Source organism: Podarcis tiliguerta (genome assembly GCF_965153285.1).
Source record: "Podarcis tiliguerta genome assembly, chromosome: 12".
Classification (NCBI taxonomy): Eukaryota; Metazoa; Chordata; class Lepidosauria; order Squamata; family Lacertidae; genus Podarcis; species Podarcis tiliguerta.
In genome coordinates this window covers 10264325-10280744 of record NC_139545.1, presented here as the reverse complement: position 1 = coordinate 10280744, position 16420 = coordinate 10264325, and the positions used below count along the sequence as shown (strand labels likewise).

Here is a 16420-nt window from a genome sequence, read left to right as displayed (position 1 = left end):
CAAAATTTAACAAGCAAATGCAAATCCAAAGTTCTTCGAGCTTTAAGCTCCTTTAATGTCAATGCTCAATCCTTGCATTTCCGGACTTGAAATCTCTCTGTCAAACCACATATTGCTTCAAAATATCTTATATTCCGAACTCTTAATCCTTATTTTATCTTTTAATTAAAAAACAACAACCCTGCAACCTAGGCTTAGAGAATCATAGAACTATAGAGTTGTAAGGGCCAGAGCCGTCTTTCCTATTGGGTTTACTGACGCGCTGCGCCAGGGCATCGGCCTCTCAGGGGCGCCCCAGCGAGCTTTGCTGGGCTTTGCCGGCAGCCTCCCCTTTCCCTCCTCCACGTCCACCAGCTGCTCCCCTCAACCATATGGCTGGAGGATGTGCAACTTCCTTCCCAAGCCCCCACGGGAGGAGAGCAATCCCCGCAGAGGCTTGGGAAAAGGTCAACAACTCTAGGAAACGGGGTGGGAGACGGATCTTTACACCACGGCGCCGGGTATGCTTAAGACGGCCCTGGTAAGGGACTCTCAGGGTCATCTTGCACGAATCTCACCCATGAGAGATGGCCACTCAGCCTCTGCGTAGACTAGAGAATACCTTAACGTAAGCTGGATCCCACTGGAGGCTCTGTCTTGCTGAGAAGAAGGCTTCTCTCCATTTATTTAAGTTGTAAAAGGCATTTGATCGGTTGCAGAGTAAAACTGCCACATCTCGCCGTTGGGAAAGGCTAAAAGATGAGAATGTTAAATGTGGTTGCGTCAAGAGAAACAGCTTTATAGTTTTACAGAACACATGAACGGATTCCCGCCCCCCTTCCTCTACACAGAAAGAGAGGGGGGGGATTGTTATACCTTATGCATTCCCTTTATTAAATCCCAACAGAACACTGCTATGAAAAGTTGAATAAAGAGTGTAAGGAAAACGGCAAATAATTACTGCAAAGATCACAGATAACTTGGTGGCTGGAATCCAAGGTCAGTAGCTTCACAGAAGGAAAGCTCAAGTCTAGAAGCTAGCACTAGAAAGCTCACAGTTCTCTAAGAAACAGCTTACCTTACTGCTTTGTGTAAATAGACCAGTATGTTTAGTGCTTCGTCATACTTTCTGATGGCAAGAGCATAGTTTCCATTTTTGAAGTCTTGATTCCCTTGCACTTTCAAGAACTCGGCGTAACTATTGGGGTCCCCAAAGCTGAAGGGATCCATTCTGACAAAGAGAGGAAATAAATATGCTTTGAGAGACAGCGCAAAATATTTCCCTTACCCCACAGCACGAGAGCATTTTCAGTTACTTAACCAACACCGCATATATTTAAACACCAATAAAGTGCTTCTACCATCAATGATAAGCTGAAGTATTATCAGGATTATCTAGACCAGCGTTTCCCAAACTTGGGTCTCCAGCTGTTTTTGGACTGCAACTCCCATCCTCCCTGAACACTGGTCCTGCTAGCTAGGGATGATGGAGACCAAAACAGGCTAGAGACCCAAGTTTGGAAAACACTGGCTCTAGATCAAATCAAATCAAATATCTTTAATACGGTCAGTGACCAGAAAGCAATTTATAAAAATATGACATTAAAAGTAGTATTATGCTACAAATGACAGTAGAAATATGGCCAATTCACAGAATTGGTACTTATATTTATGACCAAGTTTCGATTTTTAAGGTTTTAAAATTCAATTCAGGTGTCACTACTGTTTATTATCATTTCTTCGATGTTTGCAATTTGAACTCCGTTGTTGACAACATTGCTTGTCTTATTCTTGTTGCAATGTAACAGTACTTTGCCACGGACCTGTTAATTTCGGGCTCTTTGTCAGCTAAGAGGTGTCTGATATAGGTGTCGTCTGTACTACAAGGTATTTTCCTCAGAATCAGTTCAATCAGCTCTTTTCTTGAGTCTCGATATAATGGGCAGTATAAGATGACATGCCCAATGGTTTCGATTTTGTTGCTGTTACAGGGACATAATCTTTGTTCGATCGGTATTTTATTGTATCTTCCCTCTAGAAGAGCTGAAGGGAGAGCGTTAAAGCGGGCCCTGGAAAATGCCCATCGGTGTTTAGTGTTGTCTAGAACTTTGAGATAGTTTGCTAGATGGGGTCTTTGGGAATTGTATAGAGGTTTATAAGTTATCGGAAGTTGATTAAAGTCATTTTGGACTTCAATATCCCTGAGTCTTTCTTTGATTATGTTCTTGGCCCTTCCCCTTTCTAAACTTAATAAATACTCTGGGAGAGACCATATGTGGCCAGTTTTCTGAGAGTGCCCTTCAACCAACTAGATTGGAATTTGTCAAGAAGCATCAGGGAAAGTAGTCCAACATAAAAGGACACAAGGCGTCACAGGAAGGAAGCCTTTTGTAGCAGGAGCTGAGGAGAAACCTGCCCTCTCCAACTTTGGTTTGTTTTCGCCTCTTATCGCATCTTTTTTCTACCGCCACTGCCCGAATTATTAAGGGGGTGGGAGGAGGAAACGTTTTATAAATACAATTTTAGAGGTCAAAAAGTTTGGCACATAAGAAAAATCCCGAAGTCCATATTAATGTAATACCTTTATTAACCCAAACAAAATATCACAAAGTAACGTGCAACCCTTTGGGCTCTGCAGAACGCTCCAGACAGATGGGAAGCAAAGCAAGAAGATGGGGCAGGGAGACTCAAAATGCCTATCTGGTGATAAAACCTTTATCCCTGTCTGCGTCTTGTAAGGTTCTTAAGACTTAAGGGAGAGAGGAAGTCGCAGGCAATGATATGAGGCCCTTTAGGTGCTATGCAAGTTGGTTGCTGCGAATGAGAAGAGTAACAATGCGGTAAATCCCCCATCTCTGGGGCTACAAAGTTAACAGCTATTGCCCAGCTCTGCCTTCATCCTTAAGCAAAGCACAGAGAGTCCTCCATAGTTTCCTTCCTGTTTTTGAGCTAAGGCAATCTTCATATTAGCAAAGGTGAAAATTAATATTAGACAGTTTGCCAAGTCAAAAGAAACCAACGAGGACAACTGCGCCTAGCAGTTGAATGAAATGTTTCCTTGGAAAATAAAGCCCTGCCCTCAGGTGGTATAACAAGCCTCTTACTTCAGTTTAGGATTCTGCTGTTAAAACAACCAAATTCATTATTTTCCTATCACAACCAGTCTTTTCCTTGCTGCCACCTCTGTAGCGCCTAAAAGACCTACCTGCTCTCTCCTCAAGACTCTTAGAAGATGCAGACATACCATATTTTTTGCTCTATAAGACTCCCTTTTTCCCTCCTAAAAAGTAAGGGGAAATGTGTGTGCGTCTTATGGAGCGAATGCAGGCTGCGCAGCTATCCCAGACGCCGGAACAGCAAGAGGGATTGCTGCTTTCACTGCACAGCGATCCCTCTTGCTGTTCTGGCTTCTGAGATTCAGAATATTTTTTTTTCTTGTTTTCCTCCTCCAAAAACTAGGTGCGTCTTGTGGTCTGGTGCGTCTTATAGAGCAAAAAATACGGTAAATGCACATTCCCCCCCCACACACACCTTTTTCCTTCCCTACTTTTTTGCTGTGTTTACCATCTAGTCTGATAAAGAGTTCCAGAGTACTCAAAAGACTGGATGCTATTTTGCAATATTTTGGTTGGCCTAGTAAAGGGATTGCCTTAATATGGACTTTAGAGATGAAACATTGGTGTAAAGGGGGCGGGGGGAGAGAGAGAGAAAACTCTGTCCTTTTTTTTGCAGCAAAACACTGAATTTGGCTCCAACAGACTCCCTCACACTGCACAAGGAACTGGAAAACAATTTCTAAATTCAAAAAAATATCAATTTTGCCTAGTGAGCATATAAACAGTGACCAAAACATCCAGAACCACTCCAAAATAAACAAAAAAGCGATTAAAAATAACTGACAAAAGGTGAAAAATGGTAAGTATTCATTTACAAGTGAAAGCATGATACAAAATAAGCACAATGTATAAAAATGAGTGCATGGATAAATAAACAACGTAATTACAATGGGGCTACTACAAGAACTAAATAAGATATAAGGCTTTGTATTAGCTGCTTCAAGTACGCAAGAAAGCCATTATTTTCTTAGCACCCTCTTCCTCCAGTCCAGTTAAAAGCAATAGCACTAAAAAGAAATTTTAAAAATCTGCATTATAAAGGTAATTAAAAAATACAGGAAAAATTAAATGGGATTTAGCATATATGTGTGTCCCTAATATTGGGATAGACTCAGGGACTTTAGGGAATAATGCGTCCATATATGCCAGACCTGCTGCGGACGATTGGTTTCCACTACAAGACTCCTGAGCAAAAATAATCCACAAGGATTAGAAAAATCAAAAGCTGATCAAAGAAGGAAAAACGCTAAGAAAAGCCAACATCTATGAGGCCACTTCAAAAGCACAGGCCTAGTCTTCAACTAGGATCTTCATCCAAGAAAATCAAACATATCCATTCTTAAGGAAATCAGCCCTGAGCGCTAACTGGAAGGACAGATCCTGAAGCTGAGGCTCCAATACTTTGGCCACCTCATGAGAAGACTCCCTGGAAAAGGTTCTGATGTTGGGAAAGATGGAGGGCACAAGGAGAAGGGGACGGCAGAGGACGAGTTGGTGGGACAGTGTTCTCAAAGCTACCAGAGTTTGACCAAACTTCAGGAGGCAGTGGAAGACAGAAGTGCCTGGCATGCTCTGGTCCATGGGGTCATGAAGAGTCGGACACCACTAAACGATTAAACAGCAACAGTCTTCAACACCCCCAAGCCAGCTTGCCTCCATGGAACTGACTAAGGCCATAGCAAGAAAAATATCAATGGAGAAACACAAATGTGAGCTAAGAGTTGTAAGAGAACATCCAGAGAGAGAGAGAGAGAGAGAGAGAAGCAATCAGAGTCTTTGTCTTTGAAGTCTTTGTTTTTACGTATTTCCCATAATACAACTCTTCTCATTTCAAATCTCCAGCTACGCTCCAAATTGTTCTCTTTTGTAACACTCCTGCACAATTTTAACCCTCATCAAAATGAGTCATTCTTAAATTTATGGCTTCCACCAACATTCTCTACCTTCTCTGGTTCTTCTTCACTTTCATCCCGAAATCTTCCTTATCAAAACCACAACACAAATTCCACCCAGTCTCGGAATAATGACCTCGAAACCATCTGCTTTCTAGCTAAGATTGTTCCCTCCTTTCTCGGACTAATTGCCCAAAACAAAGGCTTCTCTCTCTCTCTCAACAGAGACAAAAATGTTGGCTAAGGAAAAATAATAATATTCTAACTCAATTAACATATCGTATAAGGTACACACTTGGACAGTTATCAGTTAAGAGGGGAATATATTATATTACTCACCACCACAGGCTTGTAGTGCCCAGTTCAAATATTATACCCCTCTTTTCACCCCACATAATTTATAATTGGGATGTTTTTCCTGCTTCCCATTTAACCAGAGATATATTGTAACTTAAACTCTGAACAGGAAGCACGTAAAATCAAAAGGGATCCAAAGATGCAAATGCATCAAAGTAATAAGACAAAGGAAACATTTGTGTAAAGGGTAAGAGAGATACATATTCTCCTGTTTCTTATTTTGAATTAAAATGGAGAGTAATCAGAATTTGCTCCTCCAGAGACCCCTTTGGTGCTCTTCTCAGAGAACTGTCAACCACACAGACACAAGTCAAAGTACCGCAAGTTATAGGGCTCATCTCTCTGTTTATCTCTTTAAAAAATAATAATAATTATGATGTTAAGTTTTATACATTTCAATAATTTTACAACCATTTTAACATTTCAAAACTCGACTTCCTTTCCCCTTTCTGCTGTTCCTTAAATTTATGTTTTATATTTTCTGCATATGCCAAATTAACTCAATTTACTGATTTATTCATCTACTTTAAATATACACTCTTATAAAACTGCAAGTTATTACAATAATCCTGCCAATGTTCTTATCGGTTTACAGTTCATTGGTAAATATTCAATAAACCATTTGCATTATTTTATAAAAAGTGTGCTATCTTGATTTCTTATTTTTCTGGTGAGTTTCGCCATGTCTCTTTGTTTACCTCAAAGCCTGTAGGGTAGGAATATAATAATAATAAATTTTATTTATACCCTGCCCTCCCCAGCCAAGACTGGGCTCAGGGTGACTAACAACCAATAATAAAAATAAGTTGATTAAAATACAACATTAAAACATTAAGATGCAGCCTCTTCACAGGAGGAGAAAGGAAAAAAGAAAGAGGGGGAGGGAATCAAATTGACTCCAAGCCAAAGACCAGGCGGAACAGCTCTGTCTTACAGGCCCTGCGGAAAGAAATCAGATCCCGCAGGGCCCTGGTCTTATGAGACAGAGTGTTCCACCAGGCTGGAGCCAGTGTTGAAAAGGCCCTAGCTCTGGCTGAGGCTAATCTAACTTCCTTAGGGCCCGGGACCTCTAGGGTGTTGCTGTTTATGGACCTTGAGGCTCTCCGTGGGGCATACCAGGAGAGGCAGTCCCGTAGGTACGAGGGTCCTAGGCCATGAAGGCCTTTAAAGGTCAAAACCAGCACCTTAAATCTGACCCTGTATTCCACCGGGAGCCAGGGCAGCGTGAAAAGCACTGAGTGAATATGCTCCCATGGCAGGGACCCCGTGAGGAGCCTTGCTGCAGCATTCTGTGCCCACTGGAGTTTCTGGGACAGCTTCAAGGGCAGCCCTGCGTAGAGCAAATTACAGTAGTCAAGGATCTCATGGTGCAACGATAACATCATTTCCACTCCTTCAGCCTTCAGCATCTGCAAGTTGATCATCACAGATTCCTGAAACCATACTTTGGTGCATACAGTACGCGGAACTGCTCCCTGTGCCCAGCACCACAGAATCCAGAACGGAAGGACCTAAAAGCACCTGTGGTCTCAACTGTGATATACAACAGGTTTTTTCAATAGGGAGGTGTGGGACCATGATGCCCCTTTGCACAGAATGGGCATCACTCTCCACTACTGGTGCAGGATGGCAAATGTGAAGTTCAGCAGCGAAGGTGCTCATGATGCCAACCCAACTTTAACTGAAAAAGGCTCTCCTTAGGACTAGCTGTCGAAGGTGCATGGAAAAATCAGTCTGTCTTGGGAGCTACATAGAAAGAGGTTGCTAAAATACCAGACACCCAAAATATAATGAAATGGTTGCTAGATTTATTTTTGTTTGTTCCCAGCAAATCAAGGGGAGGACAATCTAAATATCGTACTTTCAGGATTTATCGTAACAGAATGTCAGGCTGGAAAGCTATCAGAAACTTACGTAAATCACCTTGCTAAAAAGTGCACAGTTGGGGGGGGGGTGTTTTGCCAGCATACAAGAAGAAATATCACTGGCCCACCCGTCTGGGCTTACCTATGCTAGTTATTTGTGGCTTAAACATGGAGGGGAGCCTTTGTAAAGTTTCCCTGCCTGTCTGAACCAGCTCTAACAATGGTAAAACAATAATCTCTCTGCTTAATAAGCCAATATACGAACAAGCATTTTCTTTACAAGCCACAATTAAACTAGGAAGCCTGTAATTAAACAGTGTTTCCATATTGTCCAAACCAAGAAACTATGGATACCAACTTCAGAACAAGCCACGCTATTAAAGGAAGGCTCGAAGTTGTGTATAATATCATGGCTTGTTCCAAAGCTGGCAACTATAGTTTCCAGCCTTGAATGGAAGGCTTTCTGGTTTGGTTGCTCATACCACAAAGGGACAAAAGCCTAGCTCGTTTCTCAGCTTATCAAGACGACATACGTTCATCTGGTTATGGCCTTGGTCACCACAGGTTGTCAGGCCAGTGGCTATTTACATGCCTGCTTCAAACTCTCAAATATGGAAATTAAAGTTCATTTGTGAGTTCAAGGAGGACCCTTGCAGATATTCCATTATCCTCTGGGAAACGGATGGGAGAACACAATTTGCCACTAAAGGCTGGACAAGAAGGAGACAGAGGCAGGAGAACTGTGAGTGGAGATGAAGATGATGAGAGTTTATGGAGCTGGCTGATCTCACCGGGAGAATCCGCGACCAGAAAGAAGAGGAACACCAAGAAGATTGGAAGAAATTTAAAGACTATTTGAATAAATATTGCAATATTAAAGATACGTAACCACTTGAAAGAACTAAAGAACTAAGAGGAACACCAAGAAGATTGGAAGAAATTTAAAGACTATTTGAATAAATATTGCAATATTAAAGATATGTAACCACTTGAAAGAACTAATTAGGCCTAGGATTAAATTAGGATTAAATAAATAAATAAGAAAAAGTACAATAAGGAAAGTTAGGAAATTTGATTATGACTGCAATATTGTTTTATGAAATAATGATATTGGAAACTGCTACATTTAATTACAAGGGAATTCAGATGGAAGAGATTAGAGGAAGTCAAGTAATATGTTTATGAAGATGGATCTTAATTAACTAATTAGGTTTTAGTTTATGTGGTGATCTATGGGAAGTTTGGAGTATTTTATGTTTCATATTCTTTCTTTTTCTTATTATTGTTTATTCTCTTTTTTGTTATGCTTTTGTATGAAAATTAATAAATATTATTGTGAAGGGGGAAAAAGAAGTGCGGGAGGAGGGGCACTCTTTTTTCATCCTTGGGAGCCCCTGGCAAACTCACCAAACCTACTGCACCCGGAACCGGGTGTGGAGAGGGCAGCTGACTGTTTAATGGGACTCCATCCACCCCGGGGCTTGCCCATAAAAAGCAAACCTAGAGGGGAAACTAGGGTGATGCCCGCAGCATCCCTTCTCCTAGCGGTACTTTTTGTGGCTGTAGTGAGACCCTAGGTGAGAATTAGGGTGGGAAGGTGGAGTCCGGGTGAAAGCAGGAAGCTGAGAGGAAGGTTGCTTCCAAAGCCAAAAGAACCGATATTTGTTGATACGTATTAGCAACGCAGTCATGCAACTTTTTCATATGTTGCCTGTACAGTGGTACCTCTGGTTGCAAACTTAATTCGTTCTGGAGGTCCATTCTTAACCTGGGTACCACTTTAGCCAATGGGGCCTCCTGCTGCCACCGTTGCGTGATTTCTGTTCCTGGGGCAAAGTTCTTTTTTTAAAAAAAATATTTTTAGTAGCAATTTCAGCATAACAAAATTTCAAAACATATCAGATTCATTATTTTCCCCCTTGCCCCCCCCCATTAAACCCTCCCTCCTCCCAGAGACTTCCCTCAACTCCTCTCTCTGATTTCTCAGCACATATTATTCTCTGCATGTTATAAAATTAAACATATCCTTACATTATCTATCTACCATGTTATCAACCAATAAATTTGTGTATGTTTACTCAAAACCTGCCAAGGAGTCCAGTTCATTTTGTTGTCCTTTTAGATAATTTGTAAATTTGTAAATTTGTAATAAGCTCCCATTCTTCCTTAAAGTCACAGTTGTCCAGGAAGAATGGATGAAATTTAAAGACTATTTAGTTAAATATGTCAAGTTAAATTAATTGGAAAAGCTTGCAAATACCAGATAGGCTTAGGATTTAGATATGTAATGTGATGAATTAATATGTTTAATGCTGAATCGGAAAGAAAGAAAGATGTTAAGTGTTTAAGTCAACTTTATAAGAACTTAGGTTTTGGAAAACCGTTAAAATGATATACACTGAAATTCAACCAGGGGGATATGAGGAAGTCACTTAACGATACAGTGGTGCCCCGCAAGACGAATGCCTCGCAAGACGGAAAACCCGCTAGACGAAAGGGTTTTCCGTTTTGGAGGTGCTTCGCAGGACGAATTTCTCTATGGGCTTGCTTCGCAAGACGAAAATGTCTTGCGATTCCTGGGGGTTTTTTTCCGCTCCCCACCCCCTTTTTCTAAGGCACTAAACTGCTAATAGCCTTTTAGCAGCTAATCCGCTAATCCCTTAAGCCTTTAATAGCCGCTAATAGCCACTAAACCGCTAATAGCGCTAATAGCGCTAATCCGCTAATGGGCTTGCTTTGCAAGACGAAAAAACCGCTAGACGAAGAGACTCACGGAACGGATTCTTTTCGTCTTGCGAGGCACCACTGTATTACTAAGTTTGGTTTAAATACGGTTGAGATTTATGTTTGGTTGTTTATTTGTCTTCAAAAACTTTCTGGAAAATTAATTTTAAAAATTGAAAAAGAAAAAGAAATAAAGTCACAAGTTGTCCTTGTCCCGCAATTTGTATGTCAATTTAGCAAGCTCTGCGTAGCTCATCAATTTTTCTTGCCACTGTTCTTTCATTGGGATTTCCTCCTTCTTCCATCCTTGTGCTATCAAGACTCTTGCCGCTGTTGTAGCACAACCTGGGGCAAAGTTCTTAACCCTTAAAAATCTCCCTCCTGTGCTTCAAGCAAACCTACAACCATTCTCTTTCTCCAGTTGGACACGAGATCAGATCAGAAGAACCTTCATTTGCAACAGCCACTAACCACAGCAACAAAATAAAATATACTGAAGATAGAGGCAAAAACTTAACTAGACAAAATACATTTTGAGGGAGTTGGACACTACACATTTTGGAGGAGAGAGAGAGCAAGACTTCACTTTTTCTAAGCCTTGCACTGGCAAATGACAGTATCTGCATCCTATTTGCAACCAATGCATTCTGAACTGACAAAGTTCGGTGAGGATTTTACCACACACCCTTTCCAAACATTTGAACTGTTGAATAGTGGGTAGACATAGCAGACGACACAGCGATTCTTCCAAAGCAGCTCTTTATTTGTAAGCTGGACAGAACTGAACAGCAAACAGCTCAGCCGGCCTGCTTTTATAGGCAGCCAGCTGTCAACAATGTAGCAACAACAACCCAGGGTTTCCCCCTTAAAATAACTGACATGGACCTGAGTGAAAACTATATACACGATACTCCTGGTGGCCAGGGTGAGAACTTCAATACATAACATGAACCATTTCCATTACACTCTTAGGACAGAGCAGAAGTCTGGACTAGATGTACTGAGACACACTGCTCTAGCATTTGAGGTTTTGCAAAATATTAATTCATCAAGCAACCCACCTAAGTTAAAATACAAAATGACAACTGCCCACAGTCCTCATAAGGCAGCCGTAAGGTCAGGGGCAAGAAAGAGCTTCCACTACCCTTCCGAGGAGAAAATAACAACAACATATACTGCCCCTTATCCCCTTCAACAGAAGATTAGTAGGAAATGAGTAATGTGAAGGTCCTTTCCACATGGCGTCTAAACAAAATTCATCTATGTGATCCAAAGTTTTCCATTTGGATGTTGCTAGTGTCATTCAATTTATTTTATATTTGTGATCCTGAGGGGGCTTCTCCATAGCTCAAACCCAAGCAGAGCCCAATAAAAGATACACGTTTATCTGCTTCAGAAAACAAGTTGCTTGGCCTGAATTTCACCAGGAGCCGCAACGAGGACATACCGTCCAACATTTCTCCAACGAAAATAGGGATGTCCCATAACATAATAATTTTATTATTTACATCTTACTGAGTTGCCCCAGCCACTCTGGGCAGTGTGCAACATATAGAGAAACATAATAAAACATGAAACATTTTTTTTTTTAACTTCCCTATACAGGATTGCCTTCAGATGGTTTGGGTGGGGGGGTGGATACCCCCCCATACCCTCCAACAATTTCTCCAGTGAAAATAGGCACAACCTAAGGAAAAGCGGGACATTCCGGGATCAAATCAGAAACAGGTACGGCTTCTCTAAATCAGGGACGTCCCTGAAAAATAGGGACACTTGGACAGTCTGTGAGGAAGCAGATCGCGCCCTCTGTTCACCACATCCATGATTATATTGTCACTCTGATGTGCTTGTTTACACACAATTATGCATTTTACTCTGGCAGGCTTTTGTTCAGTTGCTTTACTTTTATTTTTAACTGTACAACCCTCTCCGAAGGAGGATTTGAAAAATATTTCAGATGAACCAGCGCCAATATAATTATGTGCCAGGGTAATGCAAATTCTGTATGAAGAAAAACTGGAATATAATTTAAGAAAACCTGCACAAACAGGATCCAAAGAACAGTACCAGCCATTTATGTGGACCTTTGCCACATTTCTCAACCAACAGCCCTTCACGCTACATGGAAACTGAGATGTTCAAAAGCAGCTTGAGACACAGCAGTTCTTTATCTTACACAAGACATTCTGCTACTGCTAGTTATAGAAAACAGCTATGCAATGTGAATTAAGTGCTACAGTAATCTTGCTCAACCCCACTCTGTCTTTGGAGATTTATTGGTTAGCCCTTATTTACCCACAAATTCAAATGAAAGCAGGGGCTAGCAGAAAGCTGAAACTTCTGTCCTGTTCAGCCATCCCACATAGAATTTGTGTGAGAATCTTAAGGGGCGGGAAGGAAAACATAAAAGCACCCAGGGCATAGTCAAAACTTCCTTCTGGGCATGGACTGATGTAAGAAGTAGCAAAAAATGAAGTTGCAAGAACATGAAAGTGGCTCACTTACAATATCAGGAAAATCATAAAACACAACAGGAATACACTGAATTGCAATTAGGTCTAACAGAGACAATACAGATATAGCGGCAGTTAAAAAAAACATATTAAATCTTGATCACTAAAATATAACCGAAAATTGTCATTTAAAACCTTAATCATTTTAGTAGTACAGCTTGTTTTATGGCAGTCGCACAGAATTTGGCCACCTTTAGCGTGATCTCTAGATCCTTGTCCTCTACCAGGAGTTTTAGACATTGAAGTTTGGGCCCATTTGGAGATTTTTGCACAACAGGAGTGATAAATACCGAGCGTATATCCCCGTAGAAACGGCAGTGTAACAAGACATGAGAGAGGGTTTCTACCTCCATCAAGCCACAGGGGCAGACTCGTTCCACGTATGGTTTACCCTCGAATCTGCCCTGCAATAAGGCAGATGGCAGCACGTTGAATCTGGCGAGGGTAAATGACCGTCTGTATTTGGGTCTTTGTAATTTTGAGAAATAATTTGCTGGGGTAAATCCTCTCCCACTATCTTTTATTGCTGGGTGTTTATTCACATGAAAGCAATGTTTATTCACATAAGAAATGTTTGTCTGGAATAATTTTCTTACATTCTGGAAGCATTGTTTTTTAAAAGAAATACATTTTCATAAGTCACCTGTATATTAAGGGAACTTGATATTTCACAGTATAAAGCAGTTAACACTGGTTCGCTTCAAGCTTGATGGTTGACTAAAAGGTCAATATGGTAGACGGCTTCTGGACAGTGCTATTGCACTTTAAACTAAAGCAGTAAAGACAACCGTAACATTTTTCAAAATGCCCTTGCTTTAGATAAGAAAGAATCTGCCTGCAAACAACAAGTAGGAACAAAACTGTACGGTTTTGCACTTCCATGCCAAAACTTAGATAATATTCAATCCCTGGAGGATCCAGCGAATGGTTACTAACATTGTTTGGCCTGACGGCTTGTTTTCCAATGCAGATTTTTACTGCTTAGTTATTGGCAACATTTTTTTTTCTGCGGTAATGCCAAGGATTCCCAGTTGCTTCTATACGGGAACACATTGCTAATGCAATTATTAAAGAGCTAAACTAACTTGGTCTAAAAGAAGCCAACTCTCCAAACATGCACTCTAGTTTTTCAGTTTTTATAATGGTGCTATAAAATGCAAATAAAAAAATTCCAAGTTCATCTCTGCTTGAAGAAAGGCTGTTCCAAATTCAAAACCAAAGCCCTTGAGAAAAACATATCTTAAACAGGATTGACTGTCCTAAACAGTCAATCTTTTTTGGAAACAGCTTTACTTACAAATATTTAAAAGTTGCCAGAAAGTTTCAGGTAATTGTTCTGCGTGCAAGAAAAGCAGAGTGGGTTTTTTAAAATGTTGACTTGATAACAATCACACCACTACTATTTCTAGGCTGGTTAAAATTTCCGCTATTAAAATAAATGTATACAATCTTTTCTTCTTTGGAAGTCATACTTTGCATTTGCAAAACACGGCCCAGCCAACATTCAAAGGAATTCAAGGATGGGGGAAAGGGAACAACTTCTGTAACATGCCTTACGATTTCAGAAAGGAGGGTTCAGGGAAGCAAACCTCTTGCAAAATCTAAAGAGAAAGGAGAAGTTGCCTCTCTGCCCTGTTTTCCTCAAGGAAGAGCGTATGACATGCAATGGAATTGGCGATGCAGGTAACATTTAATTTCTAACGGACATGGTACAGACTAGAGACAGAATAATGTGGAACTGTATCTTTATATACCAGCATGAGTTTGACCAAACTACCATCATCATCATCATCAACCTTTTATTCGACCGTCAGTCAGAAAAAGAAACATTTGTCAGTACACAGTTAAAAACATAGAAAAAGATTTTAAAACTTAACCAACACTAAAATGGGTTAAACAGATAACCCCATAGACCAAACTACCAGCATGAGCCTGACCAAACTGCGGGAGGCAGTGGAAGACAGAAGTGCCTGGCGTGCTCTGGTCCATGGGGTCACGAAGAGTTGGACATGACTAAACAACAACAGCATATCTTTAATGACCACTTCATGCGTCTCATAAAATGAGCTCTGGCCTACAGTAAACGTGACAGCCTTTTCAAAAGACACCAGATTCCATGCTAGTTTTCAAAATGCCCTGCATCCTTCTTTGAAAACTGCATTTAGCGTGCTAGCAACTTCTCAGTTCTCAACAGACTTTCAATGCCCCCTCCCCAACAAAGGCCAACTCAGAGGCTTCACAAAGTTGCACAGAAACCAACTACTGTGGATAGTGTAAAAGGGGCACTTCATTTTTCCTTGACCAGCTTCTGGTAGTTTGCAAGCACGAGGGTTGGTTGAAGCTCTCATACTTATTTTTTTATTTGCAGGAAAACTATTCTGAAATAGCCAAGCCGCCAACATTAGTCAATTGGGTCAGACATCACCACCAACGTTTATGTTCATTTTCCTACGAAGGATGTGTACACACTTCCTTTTACTCTGGTTTTCGAGAGCAGTCTACACAAGTGGAACCGAAATACTGTTTCAATGCATACTCCTCCAAACCAGTTTCAATCCAAGTTGAAAGAAAGAGCAGCCTAGGTCTGAAGAGGACATGTTCTCTCAAGTGTGATCCTGTAACAATACCCAGATCTGCTCTCTCACAGTGTGTGCCTTTCCAAGCAGGAGGCAAAAAAATATCTAACCCGGGCAGTGCTGGAAGTTATGTTTCTTACAACCTACGCTGGCGATCAGTGAGGCAACTGCCAGCCACTTTTCTGCAAGGCAAGGCAAGGGCCTAATCTTTCGCTCGCCGGATTATGTTGGACTCCAATTCCCATCAGTCCTGGCCAGTGGTCCTGGATGATGGGAGTTGTAGTCCAACAAATATGTGAAAAGCAGCAGGTTTTAGCCACTCCAGCCCTGCAGAAACACCCAAAGAAACCTGTGGGACCATGCCTGGTTCCTTTGGTCCGCTTGTTTGCTTGCCCTCTAGTTACACTTAAAACCCGACTTAATTTCCCTGCCGCCCATGACTCACACAGCTGTTGGCTGTTCATTTCCGCACAGAAATTAAACCAATTACCAGGGAGCTCCAGGAAACTTAATCTCGAAAAGGATTGCACCCTGAGGCTCAGCTCTTACGCGAATCCTGCAACCCAAGGAAACGCAAACCCCAAACATTTCTCCCACCCTAACAATGGCCGTGCAGGATTAGGGTTTACGTGGCAAAAAATTAAAAGGTGACGAGGGGCGAGGGGGAAGCCATGCAAACCAATTGCTTCCATTGCCCCGGGACAACACACCCGCGCAAGGAAACGCTGCTTTCGATTTGGGGCTGGTTCGTTTGCTAAACACAAAACATGCCCCGCGCGCGCATGCATATACATACGTTTATGCAAAACGACGCGCCTCTCCTTCCTTTCTTCCTGGACTGGAAGTAACCCGGCGGCCCCCCAGGCAAGGCGGCGCAAGGCGCTCCTCGCTGCTTTAAGGCGCGCCTCGCGCCCGGCCAAAGCTGGAGCTGCTGCCGCCGCTCAGCTGCTGCGCATCAGCAAAGCCAGCCATCCTGAGAAGGCGCGCGCGGGTGGGAGCAGAAAAAGCGCAAGCCGCGGGCCAGCCCCGCCCCCGCGACGTCATTTCGGGGAAAGGGGCGCTTCCTCGCAGAGGCAGCGTGTTTCCTTTCGGCGAAAGCGAAAGCGAATATGAAGCTTTTCCCAGTTCAGCCGACGCTTCTCCGCCTTCCAGCGCAGCGCCTGGGAGCTGGGTGCACAGCTGTCAACTTATGGATTTGAAAATAAGGGACCAGCAGCCTCGGAAATAAGGGATCAGCAGCCCAAATAAGGGGTTTTGCTTAGCTTATACAGAAATCAGGCACTGATGGAGCCTTGCTGCTTTTGCTGCGACTGACTGTGTTTTGCAGGGGGTCGGACAAGATGATCCTAAGGGTCAACAACTCCGACCAAAGAAGAGTGGCAGACAAAACTGATGAAC

The 16420-nt window shown here is 41.9% G+C and overlaps 1 protein-coding gene across 1 annotated transcript in view; it reads right to left on the bottom strand.

The window, feature by feature from the left end:
- The window catches only part of TRANK1 (tetratricopeptide repeat and ankyrin repeat containing 1), a 50415-nt gene extending 34209 nt beyond the window's left edge, over positions 1-16206 (bottom strand). The window contains exons 1-3 of the mRNA XM_083404623.1: positions 15819-16206; positions 1058-1210; positions 602-731 (exon numbers count right to left, since the gene is read on the bottom strand). Coding sequence (XP_083260749.1) covers positions 602-731; positions 1058-1209 — 282 coding nt within the window. The 5' untranslated portion in view covers position 1210; positions 15819-16206. The remainder of the gene's footprint in view (positions 1-601; positions 732-1057; positions 1211-15818) is intronic.
- Positions 16207-16420: the final 214 nt, after the last annotated feature.